We start from the raw sequence: 14405 nt of genomic DNA on the forward strand, positions 1-14405 counted from the left end.
TGCCATGTTCTCAACTCAAATGCAGTCAGTTTTTTCATCCACTTTGCGCGCAATTAAACGGGTACGTGTTGGAGCAGCGGGTCGATGGAAGAGACGCTTTGACTGTCGTTGGATATTGTAAGGATCACTCGCAGCAGTTCTCAACAGAATCAGCTCCACTTTGTTTGCTCAATCAATTGCGAACTCAGCTGGAACAAGTAAGACGTATTTATTTGCATGGCGTCCGTTTTGAACAATTTCTTCTTTTTTTTTCAGATACGACTATGCAAGAGTGAAATTCTCTCTCGTTGGCAGTCGAAAGCACATGAAATCGCTCGATTCAATGGATGCATGGCTCCTCTTGTCAGCACCGTTGACGCTCGTTACGGTTGCTCTTTGCGTGGCGGATGGATAGACGCACAAGAACAAATGTCTTCAAGACCATTCGTTCCTGTGAAAGACGGTAAAATTGTATCAGTAGCGGATTTGAAGAGAGAGTATGGGAAAGCTGGAGTGGTGGAAACGACAGCAGGTCAGCGTCGTTCAACTCTAGCAACTTTGGAGGAGGACAAATCGGACGCTTTAAGACTCGATGAAACTCCAGGGATCAAAACTGCTGACGTTACTCCGTTGTCAAGTCCAATACTTGGATCGAAGCAAAAGCTGTCTCTGAACGTGTTGCATGCTGAAGATGATAAACCAGCCAAACAGAAACCCCCACGATTACGACGTCAGAGTTTCGGCCGTCCTCCAATAGAACTTCTGACTCCGTCTGACCTTCCAAAATCTCCATTGTTAAGCCCTGCTGCCCATCCGGTCGACGAGTCGATTGTAACACGGTCCCTATTTGGAATTCAAAATGAAGAAGCAAGTAGTGCAGGTAAGGAACCTCTTCGTAGACGATGTCATTTTCATCATCATCATTTTCATCATCATCATCATTTTCATCATCATCATTTTCATCATCAACATTTTCATCATCATCTTCATCTTTATACTTATGATACCGACATCTCTCATATTCCTCGCATAATTATATCTATTGTGGTTACTTGTTGTTTCTCAAATGCTTGTTTATTTTTTGATGCTTGTTTATGTTTTTGATCCGTTTATTTCTCTCGTTTATCGTTTTTTTGTGTGTTTCTTCAGATGAATTGGAACGTTCATCTTTTCTCGAGACTCCAGATCGCAATATTCGACCAAGATCTCCCCTCACCACTTCGAAAGACGTCCGGAGTTCCACTCTCTCCCTACTCCCAACGTGATGCTTCAGCCCCAATAGAAGAAATTTCGCTCCTACCGTCACTCACAGGAATGTCCGCCGAAGAACTGGTTGTCGCCGGAACTCAGCGTGAACTCACCGTACGTGTTTTACGATTAATAATTCTGTTAGACTCATTCATATTCCTATCTACGATTAACCATCTATCCTGTTTGTATGTCCCTTGATTGTTCCTTTGCAATAATTCCGTTATCGTCAGAGCAACTCACTTCTTCATTTTCTCTTTCTTGCAGATGAATGAATTGATCGACCTTGCACGTCAGCTCTTGCCAGAATTCGCAGTACGTAAGCGTGGCCGACCATCAGCGAAGGAAAAAGTAATCCGTTGTGTCGCGTCGGGTGCGTACGCGCATTACAAGGAACTCCTGCGTCTTGCTTCAAACGACACGCCTGTCTCGGTTGAAGAATTAGCAGCAAGTTTTCATGAAGGTCTTCCTTTCTGGAATGCGTCGAAGCGGATTGCGGATCTTTACGGGCGCAATATCCAGTCGACTCTCGTTTTTCCTGTTGGGAACCAGAACACTCCGACATCGACAACCTCTGGACTTTACGCCGCGTCCTCTTTCCCACTAACGACCGTTTCGCCAAATAGAGCGTCTCGTCGCCTGGAGGACTCCGCGGACATGCGGCCCGCCAAACGAGCAAGACGTGATCACGTGGCAGAACAGCACCCCGCATTTGGGACATCACGAAGCCCCAGATTGCGCCCTACGCGTCAAAAGTCGGATGTTACTGACGATGGAGGTTTCTGTCCACCTGCAGTCCCAACAGCGACATATCCCCCGGAGTCTGACAATGAGTCACATCCATCCGAAGAACCAAAAGGACCCGATACGACGTATGAGGGAGTTATAGTGTCGTGGTCATCTCCAATAGAACGACAAGATAGCGTCAGTGATTTTCGGTGTGCAGATGGTTCATCGAAGGACTTGCAGCCAGTTGATGATGACGTGCGATCAGTGAGCATTCCGGCGGACACAAAGGAGTTCGCTGGTCGAGGAGTAGCAAAAGGACGGAGAAAGGGACGCGGTGGTCGACGTAGTGGAACTGGGAGAGGAAAGTCCGGCGTCCCCAATGGGACTTCCATTGAACGTCCAGATGGTTCAACTGAACCCACGACGCTGAATGCATCAGAGATGGAATTACGAAAAGGGACAAGGGCACGGAAGCGAAGGATTTTGATGTCCGACACGGAACCTGATGGACAAGAAGTTTCGAGTCCAACGCAGGCGTTCGATGGAATTGAGCAATCGAGCATACAAGATGTGTCCGTGGACAGTGAGGTGAGCTTTAACGATGACTTCACTTCTTCATACCCTTTTCAAAAGTATTGTTTGTATTCCGTCGTGCTTCAGAAATCCCCACCATTAAAGCCGTCTGTGCCCCTTTCACCGTCCAAACCGTGCGGAGTTCCGGCCATTGCGATTGGGACTCCGGCTGTTTTGCCCGCGAGAGACGTTCATGTGTCCTCCGCTTCCGGCGCTGCATTTGTCGATCGGCTCTCTCCGACATTGTCGCCTGACAGTCCTACAGCTTTGACGGAGATCGCGGAAGGAACGGCAGGACCACCTGAATTCGTCCTGATTGCAGAAGCTGCGAGAAAGAAAAGAATGGCGGAGAAATCAGCAAAAAAATTTGATCAGAAGAAGGAAGAAGAAGACGAGAGTGAAGCAGCATGTTCGTCGTTTCAACACGAAGCGAATATCGAGTCCGACGGAACAGCTCAGCGCGTGACACGACAACAGTCCTTGAGCGAAGGACATGAGCGAAGGAAGAAAAAGGGAACCAAGATTGAAGATGAGACTCAAGGCGAAGAATCCAGAGGTTCTCTTGATCGAAGGACTACACGAAAATCTGGATTGCTTACAAAGAAAAAAAGTGAATCAAAAAATAGTGAAGTAAAAGGAAGCTTGAAGCGTCAATCGACGCATGAAAATGATCATGAGTCGAGTGATGATGACATTGATGTATCAAGGAATGAACAGGAAGAGGCGGAAGGGATTAAAAGTAAAAGAAAACTGTCAGAGGAAACAAACATTCCACTAGAGAACCAGACGATCAAAAAACCATCAAAATATATTTCTCTGTATGATTTTCTTGGGGCTCTCACTCAACCATCGTTTCCTTATTTCACGTCGTCCTCATGGCAGCAGTGTTTGCCAGATTGTGCAGTGACGAAGAATTTGCAATCGCAGAATTCAGGAACAATAACGGCTCAAACCGGACGACGGAACGCGTACGCACGGGCTGTCGTTCCGGCTCAACATCGAAGTCATCCAGCTGCAATCGCAAGTCCCACAAGAGTGGCAGTCCCTTTGAATCAATCAACTGATCTTCTTAAACGAGTTCGTTCTCTCCCCCCATTTAGTGATCCTTCGCAAGACATTGAATCTGCTCTTTCTTCCATTTGTAAGTTTCAATTCTCTTAATCCGTTTGACATTTTTTCTTGTAGCACTTTTTTCGAATATTCCGTTGGAATTGCATCCGTATACTGCCTTCTCCGCTGCCTCCTCTGTTGGGCCACGCCAAGTGACGATCGCAACCAGAGTGCTTCGCGCATTGAATCATCTCAGACTCGCGATGGATGAATTCGGAATGTGAGTTCGGAGTTAGATTGATTGATGACTGCGAATAGAAAAAATAGAAAAAAAGTTGATTCAAATAAAAATGAAGTGTTGGAGCGGCGACTGGAAATCTAATGCCATCTGATATCAACACAACCATTAATTGATCTCTTGTTTCGCTTCAGGCCGCTGCTTTCTTGTTTGTGGATGAATCGTGATAATCGCAAACTGTTTTCACAAACATGTGCAGATGCCATTGATTATAAATTCAACGCAGCTGAGTATCTCCATGCGAGGTTCTCAAATAAGTTGCAGAGGGTGGCGGGAGATGCACTGGGACGGACCACTTCGTGTGGTGATCCCTCACATCTCACTCTGTGGCACCATTTCGCAGTGATTGGTTCGACAACGTCGCGGGGGGAAACATCGTAGCGCGGTTCCTAAGGGAAAGCAGCGCTCCAAACGAAGGGGTGATCATGAAATGGACGATGACGCAGCCGGAACGACTTTGCCGATCAGTGAGGAGAACGCAACCGCCATATTCCAGTCGATGCGTGGAATTATAACTCGAATTATCGAACAATCAATCGCCACTGTGAGCGACAATCAACGATTGGAACCAATACCCGGTTGGGAACATGTAGATCCAAAGTGGAATGGCGACATGAAAATGGTGAGAGATGGTTGCGATAATAATAAATAGATATGATGCTGATGAGTTGTTGATTTAATTGGTTCAATGAATTTTTGATAGGAGGCTCTTGCTGTTGGCCAAAAGATTCGAGTATTTTCCATGAACGATCTCAAATGGAGAGAAGGGCTGATCGTATTTTATGATGCGACGTTCACTGAATGCGAACGAGAACCTTGGAAGTTAACAAGTGGCTCATCGAGGACGATGATGGACAACATCATTAGATCCCACACTTCAACTCTTCATTGTGACACTGAAGACTCGCAAAGAATCAAGAGTTCGATTAGTGATGAAGTCGACATGCCACTGGCATCCAAACGTCAAAATTATCTTGTTTACTTCAATGAGAGGGAAAACGAATCGCATTCAATGACGAATGGTTCTTCAGATCCTGGTGATTCATCGTTCGAATGGATGAACATCCGAACGAATGAAATTGTTCAGTTTGAAACTGGGAATAAATATCAGTGAGTTTTCATTGATTATATGCAAGACTTTTTGTAAACATCTGTTGTTATTTCGATAGTCTGGAAGAATTACTGGATCTCGACACGAACTACCACCTGCGTTCGTCCCTATTACTGCTTCCAGCGCTGAGATCAACATCCCACCCTTTGTGCTGCTCGAATTGCAACAAAGAACTGGAATTTCGAAAGGCAACAGAAAAGCATGGGGAGTCTGAGTTCCTGTTGTGCCGTAAGTGTTTTTTGCTGAGAATCCATTTGTTTGTTGAATTCTAACAACAAAAGTCTCTTTTCCTGCTAGAGTCTAATCTTCTTATGCATCTTTTTTCGTCTCAGGGAATGTGGTGCGACAACTCGTGCTCCTCACTTCCTCCGTCCCAGCGACAGGAGCAGTGAGTCGAAGGAACAGCTTCAGCGATCAGCACAGCGAAATCTCGTCCCAACCGCCAACCTCTTTAGCAATCACCCCTTTGGAGAATCTCGAGTTATCTGCTTGTGCGGTTTGCATGTGTCGTGATTGCTGGATGGAATTCAACAGTTCACAATCATGGGATGTTCTATCCAAGCACCCAGACCTGAAGTGCCATGAATGTCAGGCATTGTAAGTGATGAAACAATCGTGCTGAGTGTCTATCAAAGCCGCTTTTTTAGGCCACCGGACGGCGTGATTGCGTCACTTATGCACCAATACTCGCTGATGGAGAAGGAAACTGCAAACGAATCGATAAATGCAGCAAAAAGGAAACGCAAAATCGAGGAGGGAAGTGAAAGCCGAAAGCGGAGGAAGAAGTGAAGGTTAAATGAGTTTCGTTACTTTCTGATTTTCGTCACGATTTTTCCCTCTGATATATATAAAAGAAAGACGGACTGTTTTTCGCGTTTCTCTCTCGTTCTCTAATCGTTTAATTTTCGAGAATTTTTTAAATGTTTGATCAGGTTGCATGTGTGTCGCGACTGTTCCATTTCCATAATTGGGACAGAGTAGCAGCACAACAAACAAGGCAAAAGCAAACAGAATAGTCCCATTCCAGACGTCATTGGGCTCGAAGCCTCTCGATAAGAGTTCGTGGCTGGAAAATCCAAACGGTCGAGTTGTGAAGCTGCTGCCTCACGCTCTGAAACCAAAAAAAAATCGAAAAATTAATAAAAAGAGGATTCGAGAATCCTTACCAAAAAAAGTTCCGTGTTGAAATTCGCATCATTCATCGACGAGGAAGATAAGCCAACGTTATTCGGCATCAGAGAGATACCGCATTACAACACGACTTCGAGCAGCAACAACGCCTTCCGTAACGACCTTTTTTCTCAGCACTGAATTTTTTCTAACAGCTTTGTCGGTCCTATCTTTGTCACCATGGCTGCAGCTCAACCACAATACGCATCGGCGTCCCTCTACGTCGGTGATTTGGCCCCTGAGGTCAACGAAACGATGCTTTTTGAAATCTTCAACGCAATCGGTCCGGTAGCGTCAATCCGCGTTTGCCGCGAATCTGGCTCCCGCAAGTCGCTGGGCTATGCTTACGTCAATTATCACAACATCAATGACGGTAAGTCTCGTGTGTTTTTGGTCTTGCTGCATTGGGTTCCTGTTCTCCGTTCACAGCTGAACGTGCTCTTGACACGTTGAACTTCACCACAGTCAAGGGTGTCCCCTGTCGAATTATGTGGAGTCATCGCGATCCTTCCTTGCGAAAATCAGGAGCTGGGAATATTTTCGTCAAAAATCTTGACAAGTCCATTGATAACAAATCCCTTTACGACACTTTTTCTCTCTTCGGTAACATACTTTCTTGCAAAGTAGCGACTGATGAATATGGAAAATCGCGGGGGTATGGATTCGTTCACTATGAAGGAGAAGAATCTGCCAAAGCGGCAATTGAAAAGGTCAATGGAATGCTGGTGCGTGTGATGTGAATGTGATTAAATAGTGTTGCTCCATTAAATACTGTTTCCAATTTCTCAATCACACAAATTCGGTTCCGTCAACAGATCGGGAGTAAGCATGTCTATGTTGGACCTTTCAAAAGACGCAATGAACGTCTAACGACGCGGTCCGAAACGTTTACCAATCTTTATGTTAAACATTTTCCCGAAGTTTGGACCGAAGATATTCTTCGAACCGTTTTTAGTCCTTTCGGAGAGATAACAAGCTTAGCAATCACAACTGATAACAAAGGGCGTCGATTTGGTTTCGTCAACTACGAGAGCTGTGATGCTGCCAGGGCTGCAGTCAATGAAATTCATGGAAAAAAAGCCTCGGATGACGGAGTATGTCTTTGTGATACCATGTATTGTGGGATATCAATAATGTGGAATGTTGTAAATGTTGTCACTCTTGTATGTTTATAGATCGCTTCTGACCAAAGCGACGATAAGCCGAACGATGTACCAAAGAAGACTGAAACGAAACCGGATGCCGCAACTGAGGAATCCGCGGAAGACGAGAAGAAACCCGTGGATGATGATGCGAAATCAGACTCCAGCAAGGACACTGAAGACACCAGCCGTTTATACGTCCAACGAGCAATGACAAAGGCAGAACGTATAGCACTATTGAAGGAACAATTCACCACCAATAATGCAGAAAAACAAAAACAATCGGGCGTCAATTTGTACGTCAAGAATCTCGACGACCAAGTAAGGCTTCGTATTGAGTCTGTCACCTCTGCATCTTTTCTTCCGTGTTATCTAAAATCATGTTTGTTGCTGTTTTGTCGCAGGTGATTGACGATGCACTTCGTGAGGCATTTTCCAAGTATGGAACAGTCACCTCTGCAAAAGTCATGCGGGACGAGGCCGGTGTCTCGAAGGGCTTCGGGTTCGTTTGTTTCGCTTTCCCGGAAGATGCGACGAAAGCGGTCACTGCGATGCATCTCAAGATCTTCATGGGAAAGCCTCTTTACGTCGGTCTTGCTGAAAAGCGGGATCATCGAATTGCACGCCTGCAGCATCGCTTCCGTACCACTCGGTCGTCTGCCCCAATGATGAGCGGAGGATCCCAAATGCCCCAAATGATGCACCCATATGGCCCACCGATGTACTATGGCGGAGCGCAAGGTCCAATGTCGTCTCAGCGTCCGGTGGGTGGCCCTGGTATGGCACCACCAAATAGCGGAAATCTGGGTTGGAGGAATCAAGGACCGCGACCCTACAATCCCCAGATGTCGAATGCGGCTTACCCTTATCACCCAATGGGTCCAATGGGTGGAATGACCAACCCGCCTGGCTCGAGCCTACCGATGCGTGGAGGAATGGGACCGCGACCACGAATGGGACCTCAAGGCTCCATGGGTGGCCAACCGAGTTTTAAGTTCACTCCCCAAGCTCGTAACCGTGATTTCCCACAGATGGCCCCGAATCAATCCGTCTCCAACCAACAGCCTCTTGTTTCTGATTCCCTTGGCGAATCTGGAGACTTGCTGTCCGCTCAATCTCTCGCAGCAGCTCATCCGCGCATGCAGAAGCAGATGTTAGGGGAGAAGCTTTTCCCATTAGTTTCAAAACATCAGCCAGAGCTTGCGGGAAAAATTACTGGAATGATGCTCGAGATGGACAACGCAGAATTGCTGTCGCTTCTTGAGTCAGAGACGCAACTCCAAGCCAAGGTGGACGAGGCGCTTGGTGTGCTTCATCGACACCAAGCGGTCCCTCCTTCATCTCAACCGCCCGTCGTTAATCCAGCAGCTTAAAGAGACTTTTGTGCACCTTTGTCCATCTCGTACGTGACTATAATGATTTTGTCATTTAAGACAAGGGGAACACAAACATTACGAACTTCACGGTTGGACTCCTTAGCAAGAACACAAATAACGGCACATATCTGGTGGGGCTCCTGTCGCACTGGATGGGGTACCTCGAGTTGGGGATAGAATTAAACAACCTTGATGGCATCAACTATGTGTAAGCGGTTTTGTAAGGAAGCATATTTTTGAATTACGTTGCAGCCTGTGAGGAAAAGTTCGGAGTTCTGAAAAAGTTTTTATCTGTTAATCACAAGTTTGTCGCGGATGGATTCGGAGACGCAGGAGAGGAAAGCAGATAGAGAGATGATTCGGAGAAGGAAATCCCGTTCTGTCTTTTCCAGACATTTCAGTATCTCCACAATGAAGCTAATGTTCTTGTCATTGGGGCTGGTGGTCTGGGTGAGATTGTTGACATCGGGCTTGAGTCGCCTATTACCAATGCATGATTCTGTCAGGTTGCGAAATTTTGAAATGTTTAGTTCTTTCGGGATTTTCTCGAGTGGATGTGATTGATATGGATACAGTCGACCTGTCTAATCTCAATCGCCAATTCCTCTTCCGGTAATAAAATTGCATTTATGATTTTTTATTTCCTTGCTCTGCGTTATTGTGATGTGCTTCTATTGGTGTTGTACTCTCTAGAGACTCGGATATTGGAAAACCAAAAGCAGTTGCAGCAGCTGGGTTTATTAACAGACGGTTCAGCCATCTCGGTGTTCAAGTATCCCCCCACGTGTCGACAATACAAGAGAAACCAGTTGAATTCTACAGACGAGTGAGTCTACATGCATTCACGTCACTTCGTATTTCCATTAACCCCCTTATTGATTTTTCAGTTCAATGTCATCATTGCTGGACTTGATAATATCGACGCGCGTCGTTGGATCAATTCATTGTTACATTCAATGGCAGACCGTGACCCTTTAACTGGTGATGTTGATCCATCTTCAATCATTGTAAGAGAAGTGTCCGTTGTGATATTGATGCCTTTTCTCCTTCAGCCTCTCTTTGATGGAGGAACTGAAGGATTGAGAGGTCAAAGTCGTACGATTCTTCCGTTCATGACTTCATGCTTCGAGTGTTCTCTAGGGACATTTCCTCCAAAAGTACATCCCATAGAGGCATCTCTGTTCCACTCGGGGATCATCACAATCATCCTCTTCTTGCTTGCCGACATCCCCTTGCTTCATATTCCAGTCTACTCCATCTCTTGTCTCATGTTTTCAGACCACTTATCCATTATGCACGATTGCAGAGACTCCACGCCTTCCAGAACATTGTGTTGAATATGTGTATCTCATTGAATGGCCCAAACAATTCCCAGATCAGAAAGCAGTAGGTGTGCTTCTGATCGTTTGCATTTCATCGTTGTTTGAAACAGGACCTCGACGATCCTGAAGTTTTGAAATGGATCACCGCGCTCGCCAAGGAAAGAGCAGAAATGTTTAAGATCGAGGGAGTGAACGAAATGCTGACAATGGGGGTCGTAAAAGTAAGAAGCGTTGTCTGATTGTAATGAGCTTCAACGTTCTGTCAAAGTTCCCTTCAATATTTGCGTTATTGATTCTGGATTCATAGTAGAAGAAATCCCATGCTCGAGTCTATGTTGTTGTTCTCAGAGGATTGTTCCTGCTGTTGCCTCCACAAACGCACTTATCGCTGCTATGCTTGTTTCTGAAGCGTTGAAGATTTCAACGTATTGTGGTCCAGTTCTGAATTCGTATCTGATGTATATGGGTCAATCAGGAGTCTACACGTATACATTTCCATTTGCGAAAAACGAAGTAAGGAGTCGAACGAACTCGAATGAAACTCAATTTCTGGATGTAGGAGTGTTTGGTTTGTGGGGAGACAGTAGCGAGACTCAATGTAACGAAGTCGATGACGTTGGAGAATCTCTTGCTGCGGCTAAAAGAGGATCCTCGATTTCAACTCTCGAGAGTATCGATCTCCACCCAAGTTCGTCTCAGAGACAGTCACGTTGTATCTTTTTCGAATCTTCTACAGAGAGGAATTCTGCACATCACGAATCCGATAGCATTACGGCAACAGCATGAATACAAATTACCCTTGAGTCTGGAGCAGCTGATAGCAATCAATGAATTAAAATCTGGTAGGAAATGAAAAAGAAGTTCGACAGAAATGTTCGCTATTCGAAATGATGATGACTTTCGTTGTCATTCTCTACTGCAGTGATTATGACTTCCGCCTTTACTGCGTTTCAGATGATGCGCTCTTCGTAACCGACCCAACGCTTACAAATCCCCTAAAGCTATATCTTGTATTTGATGCTTGAGAAAATGAGAACAAGGGATGGCGATGTAACTCGCTGGAATTATTATCTTGCTATTCTTAGCGATTGTTCTGTGTTTTCAACAAACTAAGAGAAGCTCGTTGAACTTGTGGAACACACTTTCTATGATGCAGTTGTCCCAGAGACGTCATGTATGAACCTCACCTGGCGTATTATGCTGCAGACCTTATTTCGTGGGAGGAAATGGCTTCCTAGAGAGGCCGCAGCTCTTTGTGGGTGCCTGTCCACTCAACGTCGTGGCTTGCAAATATTAGGAGAAAAGCTTTCTGAAGGTCCTGTTTATTCGAAGGGGTCAAGAAGCAACATCCCTCAACGAGAAGTGGTTTCGTCTCTGTTGCGTCAAGATTCGAATGAATCTCGCCAACAATCCCAAGGTGCGTCGAAGTTGAGGGCAACCTGATTCATAAGGCTTCTCTCTCAGAGTTCGATGTGGAGATTTTGCAGTATATCTGGTCGAAAACAGGGAGTCTTGTCTTCCGGGGTTTGTTTGGATCTATAGTTGCTTTTGGGTGTTTGAAATATACACGGAATCAATTGGACAGCCAAGGACCGGCACGCACTGAATCGGTATTCGAGATAAGACACAATAAACCATCCCAAGGAAAAAATGAGTCAACACAGCAGAAGCCAACGCAGAAGCCAACTGAGGGAAGCAACAAGCCAAGTCAGGGTGATGAGAAAAGCAGCCCTTACCCCAAAGTTGTTAAAGATCCAGATGAAGAATTTGACCAGCTGACTGCAAAGCAGAAGCAAGAATTGGAAGAAGTACGAAAACTGAATGATCTGATTTTGCAAGAAATAGAAGAGGAAAAGAAGCATGAATCGGGGTTCATGACGAGAGCAATGAAGTTGTTGGTGAGATCCTCAACGGATCCTGGTGAGTTGGTTAAAAAATGACAAACGCCGAAGTGGTGGGGATTCTTTCTAATCCGCACCACCTCGTGAGCTCGCTAAAAATGACAAACGCCGAAGTGCTGCGGATTCTGTCGTACTCTCTCTAATCTGTACCACCCCGGTCTTTTCTAGTTCGACTCAATGTTGTATTGCTTCGCAGCTCACTCTGAATGTTTTCTGTAGGAGACAAAAAAGTTCGACGAAGAGAGAGACAGCGCTTGATCAAGAATATGTTGCGACCCACTGGCCGTTTACCGCGCACTTCGTCTAAAGTCACAATCGGGGTTTGCCAAGTCTTTCAGGAGAAAACTCATTCTGATCGCTTCGGCCTAGAAATCATCAAGACAGATGATACTAAATTTTTCTATGCGGGATTGATGGATGGATACAATGGATGGCAAATGGGTCAGTAATAGAGATTGGAAAGATGATGTTATGCTTCGAATCCCTAAGTTGTGCAAGTTTAGCATCCGTATAGATTGAAGTCTCTGATTCACGTATTTGTTGCAGCTGAGTACATTCGACAAGTTTTGCCACAACGGCTGGAGAAGTCGATCAGAGCGGCTCCGTTGTATCTCATTCGGGATTCAATCACATCTGCTTTTGATGAACTGGTGAGCACCTCCCACGTTTTGCTCTGACGCATGTTCTCGTTCAAAGGAGCTCGAGTTGAAGAAAATCGTCCAAGGCTCCAAAGATCTGAAGTTTCTTCGAGGCTTATCAGTAAGTGGCTTCATGAGGTTCAACATTGCTTCGTAGCATTTCATATCAACAACATAAAACGTCTTCACAAAGCCAGTCTCTATGTGTCTGCCCCATGGTTTTCCTTTGATAGATGGGCTCTTGTGTCCTTGCGGCTCTTATTGACACAAACTCAATCGTTATTGCAAATTTGGGAACATCTAAAGCAGGTGCGATGAATCCAATTTCTTGCAATCTTGACGCTATGATGACGGTCTAGTTATTTCTCGTGAGGGAAAACCGTTCAGGCTGAACTACTGGCACAGGTGTGTGGCGGCTCACTAGCGACTGATGCGTGCGGTGCGTCGAAGCACTCTATGTCGACTTCCACACTGTTTGCGTGCGGTCGTCTTGTCTGTTTGGTTTGCGTGCGGTCGTCTTATCTTTCATTTCTCTCGTTCCAGTCCGAATGTTCTGAGGGAACAGAGAAATCTTGTGAAGGCAGCTGGACGTGAAGACGACGCGGTACTGAATCGACGCAATTGAATGGTCTGATTCTATTCTGCTTCAGCTCAAATGTGCCCAGCAGTATGAAGTTCCTAGAACTGTCCAAGGGCCCTTGGCTGTTCCTTTCTGGCTGTGTGGAACATTGGGGTATGATACTGTCTACCGCGATTGCTTGATTAAGGTAAAATCTTGCGTCTCACTTTCTGCCATTCAACTGCGATGTCGCAGGGAATGTCGCCAGCGACCAGAGCTTTCGGCCATTTCCAATTGAAGGTCCGTTTGCAATCATTTTGACAATCTTCTGTGGATAACCTGCTGAAAAAAAAAGTTATTTGGGAAAATCAATGATGCGTTTTTCATTTTGCGTGAAAGGATCCCGAATACGGCCGTTTATTCCCGGAAATGTCAAATAGCAATAAGTATCCCTACATGTCCCATCTCCCCAGCGTAAGCTGACGTCTTGGGGAAGTCACCTCAGTCTTCCTTTGATAGGTGCAAGTATTTCCAAGGACGAAGTTTGACGATTTTCTCATCCTTGGCACTGGAGGATTTTGGGAAGCGCTCGAAGAATTGGAGGTATGAAGAGCTTTGCACTCTGGTCGGATGCTCTCGAGACTTCAGGCTGTGGAAATTGTGAATGATGTCATCGATAATCTGTATGGCGAAGAAAGTCGGGATTACGCTCAAGTCGCTGCAGATGAATTAATGCGTGTATCGCTCGAGAACCACAAAGCCATGCAAGGGAGAGAAGCAGTGGGGGAGCGCCAGGATATGACTGTTGTTGTTATTCCGCTGAACGTCGATCAAGTGACAGGACTTCCGGATTTTGTTAGAAGAGAGGAGAGACGAACTTGGTGGCAAAGGGTGAAAGACCGTGTGTTTGGGTCGAAGGAGGACCTTTTGAGGGGTGCTGATTGGAACACACGATTGGGAAACGAAAAAGTTGTTTGATCGTCAGTTCTTTATTTAATAATTCAACAATTCGCTATGCGACCTTAAGACCGACTGATTTGGCAGTTTTTAATGAAACCATTACAGATGTTGATAAGACGACTGGTCACTCCAATACATCGTAACAGCGTTTTTTAATGTTTTTGTGAATCTGTGAACATCATGCGGCGCCTTATTCAGATTCCATCAGACGGAAAAACAAGAAGATGGGTCAGACAGTTTTCAGTTCTTTCGAGGTTTGTGGGAGCTTCCCCTCTCAACGAAGAATGGGCCTCAGCTGGAATGTCTTTGAGGAAGTTCACATGGCCCCAAACATCATCCGGAAAGATTT

General features: G+C 45.5%; 2 protein-coding genes across 2 annotated transcripts; both read left to right on the plus strand.

Moving 5' to 3' along the window:
- The first annotated feature begins 6338 nt into the window (after window positions 1-6338).
- On the plus strand, window positions 6339-8673 carry LOC129617883 (polyadenylate-binding protein 1A-like). The gene is made up of 5 exons (XM_055532920.1): window positions 6339-6531; window positions 6588-6883; window positions 6974-7237; window positions 7334-7621; window positions 7705-8673. Exons 1-5 carry the CDS (start codon window positions 6339-6341, stop codon window positions 8671-8673), a joined length of 2010 nt encoding a protein of 669 aa, XP_055388895.1.
- Window positions 8674-8715: 42 nt separating this feature from the next.
- On the plus strand, window positions 8716-10784 carry LOC129617884 (NEDD8-activating enzyme E1 catalytic subunit-like). The gene is made up of 9 exons (XM_055532921.1): window positions 8716-8796; window positions 9069-9126; window positions 9183-9288; window positions 9370-9502; window positions 9564-9683; window positions 9729-9833; window positions 9955-10062; window positions 10109-10219; window positions 10347-10784. The coding sequence occupies exons 1-9, from the start codon at window positions 8716-8718 to the stop codon at window positions 10782-10784; spliced, it is 1260 nt and encodes a 419-aa protein (XP_055388896.1).
- Window positions 10785-14405: the final 3621 nt, after the last annotated feature.

Source organism: Condylostylus longicornis, unplaced genomic scaffold (assembly GCF_029603195.1).
Source record: "Condylostylus longicornis isolate FDR11 unplaced genomic scaffold, ASM2960319v2 ptg000681l, whole genome shotgun sequence".
Classification (NCBI taxonomy): Eukaryota; Metazoa; Arthropoda; class Insecta; order Diptera; family Dolichopodidae; genus Condylostylus; species Condylostylus longicornis.